Consider the following 6811-nt stretch of genomic DNA (forward strand, 5'->3'; position numbering starts at 1 on the left):
GAGAATATCACACGCTACACTACCAAAAGATTTCCTCTTAGATTAAGCCCGTCACACGCGAGGATACCGGAAATTCATCAAATACGTGTTTTTTGAGGAGTCAGGATCCGAGCCCGTTTGACAATTACCGCGGAGTTCTCCACATATTCACCTGAGGGGCGTGGAGATTTTTGGACGGATGATTTGCAGCACTGAGATTTAATTCATTCATAACTCTTTTGATCGGCTTAAAAAGAAAATCACCGCAGACTATAAACAGTTGTGTTTTTGTTTCCTAAGAAACGGCCCTTTCATATCTAAATATGGATGTATTCCCTGAAGCCCTTTTGGGGGCCTGTTTGTGGTCCATCGCTCTGCGGCTGATACCGAGCACCTTTGCGTCGACAACGGTGGTTGGCAAAAACGAAATACAGATCCAGGTGCTCTTCTGAAATACGAACGGTCGACATCAGCCGGGAACTCTTCCTACTGATTGGGAATAAAAAAATTCTGAGTAGGACCAAAGTGACGGGGGTCAAAGGTAGCATGTAGCGCTTTTATATTTTCAGAAATAATATATTATTCAGAAATAAAAACGAAACATGGGTCCGGTCTGAATTCCGCAAATCCGTTACAAGTCGGTGAAAAAGCGGGATGTTCCTGTTTCAGATGCTTCGATCATGGACGTGAACTCGACCTTGGGGTGACGCGATGGATGCCAAAGTCTGCAGCTTTGCTGCTAGGGGTCACTAGACCCCTCTCTCAGCCGCTTCAGTGTTAGGGATGCTTCTCAATCTTCTCAGGCGGTTAAAAATCTGCCAAGCCCGCTTCCTATTTTTACCAGGCCTGTCAGGGTCGCGTCATCAGCCGGTGATAGAAGTCCTTTTTGGAATGACTCGCTTGGCGATGTCATCGGAACCATCGACCCGTATCTCGTGATTTGGCACGAATCCGTCTCGTGCGCACGCAGTGATTCCATACGCGACCATAAATCGACGTCTAATGGCGGCAGTGCCGTCTTCGCTTCGGTTGTCCGAGATCAACGGCAACGTCCCAGGAAAGCAAACACGGACTTGGTGCCGCGTCCGCGCCGGATCGGCCCCTCTGCAACGATTTTGCGAATTTGGAAAACTCGGCGACATCAATGGAAGCCAGTTTGAGCTGCTCAGACAACCGTGTTCCCTGTGACCTTTGGAGAAAAACAACATTTTGTTATGGTTCCACAAACACGTCAATGAGTAGATATCCCGGGGAGAGAATTAATTTGATTATTTTAGGCACATATCATGCCCGCAGCAACGCAATTCTTGTGATCGATCATACAATGGCGACTTGTGGAAAATGAATGGGGAGTATTGTCGGGAGGCAGGCTTGTTTTCCGATAAGGTTGTTAGAAATTATTTTAATTCGTTCCAGTAAGGGAGCCCAACATACATGATGCATTGTGGATCCACAACCCAGGAATGTCACATTTTTGTCACATGGTGGATCCGTGAAATTTATCAGTTTTGCATAAACCTCCTTACAACAACAGACTTCACAATGTCAAAGCCCATCGCTATGGAACAGAATCGGCCCTCTGTGTGCATCCAGACACACATTTTAAGTAAACAAACTATTATTCAAAGTTGCCGGAGAGTTCTGGCCTATATTTGTTAGGGGGCCTGAAATCTGCACAGACGACGCCGATGCTATCGTGAAGCACAAGCCTGCCTCACTGTAAAATGTTTGTTTAGATTCGCCGCTGTGGCCCTTTGGCTCTGCATGTGCTTGTGCAGTGTGACATGTCGTGATGTAAACTGCCGTGTGTGTGTGTGTGCGTGCTTGTGTGTGTGTTGGCGTGTGCGTGTGTGAGGGTAACGGGGAGCACGGATCGCAACAAATGTTTGTTGTTCTATATCTTGATAGGATTCCGACCAATTCATGTTTCGATTTCAGTTCCACGTGTCACTCTTAGACTTGGTCTTCAGGGTGAAGTCTTCATCAGCCTCTTCCTCCTCCTCCTTCTGCACTTGCACCCAAGTTTCCCCACTTGCGTTTCACTGTTTTTGTACGGCGCTACTTTTCGGGCTTTGCTGCACCGAGACGCTGAACTCAGGTCCGTGTTGTTGATCTAACCTTATTACTCGGGGTTCGGATGGATTTGAATATTCATCCATTCACGATGTGTATCGTTTGATCCTGCACTCAGGGTCGCGGGCAGGCTGGTGACTGACTCAGTTGTCATTGGTCGAGAAGCGGGGTTCACCTCAGGGTTGCTTATAGAGATATAGAGATATACATCCATTCATACATACATACATCCATATACATGGATATATATCCATCCATTTCCTTTCTACTATTATCTATTACTGTTATGTTTTTACTTGAAACTCTGGCACAACAATTTCCTTTGGGATAAATAAAGTTGTTCTCATCTCATCTCATCATCTCATCTCATTCACATGCAAAATTAAACGCTCCAACGCATCTCAGTGATGTAGAAGTGCAGCGTACAGTCCTGTAACTTGTCCTGTGTGACATGTTTAGCTCTTCAGTTTTAAACTTGATCCCCTGGGGCGTCGATCATTTGTATTTATTTTATGAACAGTAAAAATTATTAGTGTATAATTTCAGCTATTAGCATGTAGGCTTTAGCACTACTGTCATTATCATTGCTGTAATTTTTCTTTTCCCATTCTGTTATCTATTCTTATCCTTAGTGTTGTTCTCACTGCTGTCTATTTATTTGTGGATGTCTTTCTGCTATCTTCTAATTGTCTATTGATATTTATATTCATATTTATTGACACTGTAAAGAATGGGGATCAATAAGGTTTAGCTTATCTGATCAGTAATAGATCTTTGGTGTCAATCACACCATCTCTGTCCCTCTCCTTCTCTTTTTGCTGCAGTTGCTCGAGGCCGAAGGCCGCCCACGATATATAATCTGCCGTTATTTCCCTGTCAGCCGTGCCATGTGATTAAAGTTAAAACTCGAAAAAGTGCTCGCGAGCATCCGCTAAAGGGTTTGCAAAAGTTTCGGTAAGCATTCAAAAGAAGTGGCTGCCGGCGAGCAATCAGGCTCGGGGACCGGGCGTAAATCCTCCGGGCATCGTCCCGGCATTACAAATACCCCGCGCACTTGTATGTGCTGATGACTACAAGATTGAAAAAGAAGGACCCTAATAATTCTGGGGCAAGTTCCCCCACAGCAGCGGGTATTGATTATTTGTGTGTAGTGAGAGATTTGGAAAATTCAATTAAAGGAGTTGTGCAAAGGATTCATAAATTCAGGCCCTGCGACCCGTATCCAGACACGGTTATGTGCTAAATCAATGCTGCACTTCACAATATATTTTCTTAGGAACATAAAAATAAATAACATTTAAACAGTTCTGCTTACCGCAGAAACAAATTTTATTTTCCCCCGAATCTTTTTAGGCGGCGCCGAACACTGACGGGTGCACATCTTTCCGGGGCGGTAATGGATTTTTCCTGCCCCCCCTTTTTTTTAACACCCCCTCCCCCATAAGAAGATCCCTTATATGAATTTTGAGACGATGAAATGAAGGCGGGCGGGCGACTCGGTGGTGTAAAAATTGATCAGGCTATAGACGGGGCCATGCCGCGAAAGATTTGTACGTCAGCAGTAATGGGCTGTATTAAAGAGAAGATTCCTTAAGATGTCATAAAAGCGTCGGGGGCCGTGTCGCAGGTCGCAGGCTCCCAGCCCGGCTGTCCGCTGGACGCGCGCACATCAATCGTGCGCGGCCCCACGGACAGGTGCCACCAAACCCCCGGGAGTTTTATGCTTTCTGATTGAACACGCGGTTGTAATTAAAGCGGGGAGTTGTATATTAAGGCTGTTTTGGCGCGGACGCTGCACGTCGGCCTTCGATCGTCAAGCCGCGGATTGCAGAGTAGGCAGTCTGCAGGGGCCATCTCAGATTTAGTGAACGTCGGCGCGCTGCATCTGGAAAGGTGCGAAAAAAATACTTCCACGTGTTTTTGAAATATTAACATAGCAACCGGGGAGCGTGTGTTAAATTGCAAATTGCTAATATTCCTTTTCAGAAAAGCGTGAGGTACTTAGGGCGTCTAACCCGTTATTTGTTTGTCCTCCGCAGGCGCCACGGAGCCGGGGAGCTCCTACGACTTCCTGCGCTCCCTCATGGGTTGAGGTAGAAACCGCCCTCTCTGCAAAAAAACAAGAAGCGAGGAGTTTGAGGCGCTGTCGAAGACGGCGTCGGGTTTATGAACGGGCGGCCGAGGCTTATGGCTCACTGTCTGCTTCGCCAACATTCATACCTGACAGCCACTGCGATGTGTGTGCGTGTGTGTGTGATATCGCCGGGTGCCAGTGGGGTTACAATCATGTTTTCTTCCGCCATACTCCCCAGGTTTTTGTTAGCGAGGCATCTCAGCTGTTGACAGCTAATGGAATTGCTCTTCAGCTCTGGTGTAACGCCGCGCGTATGATCCCGCCGAGGTACGACGGGAGATGAATGTGGAATCCGCGCTGTCAGTCGTGAGGCCGGGACGTCTCGGAAGCCATCATTCATCTCCCGGAAAGGTGTCTGCAACAGGAGGAGCCCGTCCCCGGACTTGTTAGCCCCCCTCCCCCTCCGTCAGGCCGCCGCCTGGCAGCTGACAAAATCTGATTCTACATTAACCACAATGCAGCAACGCTGTGCAAATAATGTTCTTTCAAATGGCAACCCTCATCCCTTTTATGGGGAGAGCTCTGCAGTCCTCTCCACCTCGGCGGTTTAACACCTTTGAAAAGTAAGAGCGAACTGTCTTACGACACAGTAGTCTCTTTATTTGGCAGCGCCTGGGAAGGCCGAGGCCTCCCGCCGCCCGAGTCGACCCGAGCGACAGCTGGTGTGCTCGGCGACATTTCCTATTTCTGCCCAAGGTGGATCGCGTAGCTCTCACTTTATCGCCCTTAGAGGCCGCGTGAAGGACGAAGCCGGCGTCCCCGCCGACAAGGCGGATGTTAGGGACACGGACGGGGACCCGGACGCCCCACGTCGACCCCCTCCGGGACCGGGACGCCCAACAGACTCCCAGACCTCCTCGCTGCTTTTCTTCTCACTGACCACCGCGAGGAATCCACCCCATCCCGGTTGAAAATGCTTGATTTTAGGTGAAACATCAGTTTGTCGCCCCGGCTTGTTGCTTTGAATAAAAATCAGCTGTTCCTCCTCCTGCAGTCACGTCTGTGTGGTCTTGTTTGCTGATGGAAGCAAAGGTAGAGAAGGACGTCCCTCCAAATAGAAGGTTGCTGGTTCAATTCCCGCCCCCCCCCTGTTTGCACGTGGAGGTTTCTTCAACCCCAGAAGGCCAGGTTAGCACCTCATCCTCTCACTCGCATGTCTGGACAACTCCAGTGGACCTCCTGCATGTGTTTGGACTGTGGGAGGAACCATTAGGAACCCAAAGCAGATGCAAGGAGAACGTGGAGACTCCACATGGGAACCCCAAGAGAGGGATCTGCTAACCGCTAGGTATAAGAGCTAATATGCTATTTCCATTTTCACCGTTCTCACTCCATAGCCCTCGGTCACAAGACACCGCCTTTCTGACCCGGTTCAAGCCAGCGCTTTTTAATTTCCGTAAAATTTCCCACAAACATCCCCATTATAACAAGGGGAGGCTGGCACACTCTTGGAGGGAAAAGATATTTAAAGAGATGAGTAAACCAAATAAAACAACACACAAGCAGCCCTTCATGGTTTGCCGGAAGCAGAGCTGAGAGGTCAGCTGGAAAACACAAACAAGTGTTTTCTTCTCACCTTTACAGTCATCACACAGGGATCCAGCATTTGAACTTATGGACTCCCAAGTGCACCTGTTGACATTCATTGAACGCACAACTAGTTATTCAATCATCATCTATACCTTGTTTTCTCAGAGCGGGGCCAGAGGCTGACTAAGCTGTCATTGGCCGAGACACGGGGTTCACCCTGGACCTGCCAATCACCGGGACAGATCTACAGGACTGTCTCAGAAAATTAGAATATTGTGATAAAGTTCTTTATCTTCTGTAATGCAATTACAAAAACAAAAATGTCATATACATTCTGGATTCATTACAAATCAACTGAAATATTGCAAGCCTTTTATTATTTTAATATTGCCGATTATGGCTTACGTCTTAAGAAAACTCAAAAATCCTATCTCAAAATATTAGAATATCATGAATAAGTAATTTTTGTTTTTTTAATTGCATTTCAGAAGACAAAGAACTTTATCACAATATTCTAATTTTCTGAGACAGTCCTTTAGACGCACCACCATTCGCCTTCTCATTCACACATCACATAGAGACACGCAACCGTCAACCCGCTCTTGTAATTCGTGTAGAGACGTAGGGTCTCCAACCAACCTTCATCATGTTTTTGAACTGCTGGAGGAACCCTATGTAGATGCAGGGAGAACCCTGAGGACCAGGAGGAACCCTGAGGACAAGCCACCCACCAAGTCTAATGCAGAACTACCGTATTTTTTGCACTGTAAGGCACACTTAATATCCTTACATTTTCTCAAAAATCGTCCCTACAATCCGCCTTATGTATGAATTCTTGTGCTGACTGACATCCAACCACTTTTAGGTGGCACACTGCGCCCAAACACCTGTCAAAATGTTTTACTGCAACTTAGGAAAGCGACCTAGCCGCTTCATTTGATTGACTGTCGGACCGTTCCCTTGTCGTCTTAAAGTCGGTCCTTGGTTGAATATGGGTTGCAACATCAGACAACGTTACATGTTGTGCTGGAATACAACGTCGTTCAACCGTCACGCAAACTTCAGGGCGCCACCATCGCTGGCAACTATAAACCA

The 6811-nt window shown here is 47.2% G+C and overlaps 1 protein-coding gene across 2 annotated transcripts in view; it reads left to right on the forward strand.

Moving 5' to 3' along the window:
* itgb3bp (integrin subunit beta 3 binding protein) overlaps window positions 1-5172 on the forward strand; it is a 9314-nt gene extending 4142 nt beyond the window's left edge. Inside the window, exons 8-9 of one of the 2 annotated variants that reach the window (XM_086161825.1) lie at window positions 4092-4145; window positions 4365-5172. In XM_086161825.1, coding sequence (XP_086017951.1) covers window positions 4092-4144 — 53 coding nt within the window. In that variant the 3' untranslated portion in view covers window position 4145; window positions 4365-5172. Of the gene's footprint in view, window positions 1-4091 lie in introns of both variants that reach the window. The other variant, XM_086161824.1, reaches the window with a different exon arrangement.
* Window positions 5173-6811: the final 1639 nt, after the last annotated feature.

This window comes from Fistularia commersonii, chromosome 16 (genome assembly GCF_037954325.1).
Source record: "Fistularia commersonii isolate RoL2024-O1a breed Wild chromosome 16, RoL_Fcom_v1.0, whole genome shotgun sequence".
NCBI classification, from domain to species: Eukaryota; Metazoa; Chordata; class Actinopteri; order Syngnathiformes; family Fistulariidae; genus Fistularia; species Fistularia commersonii.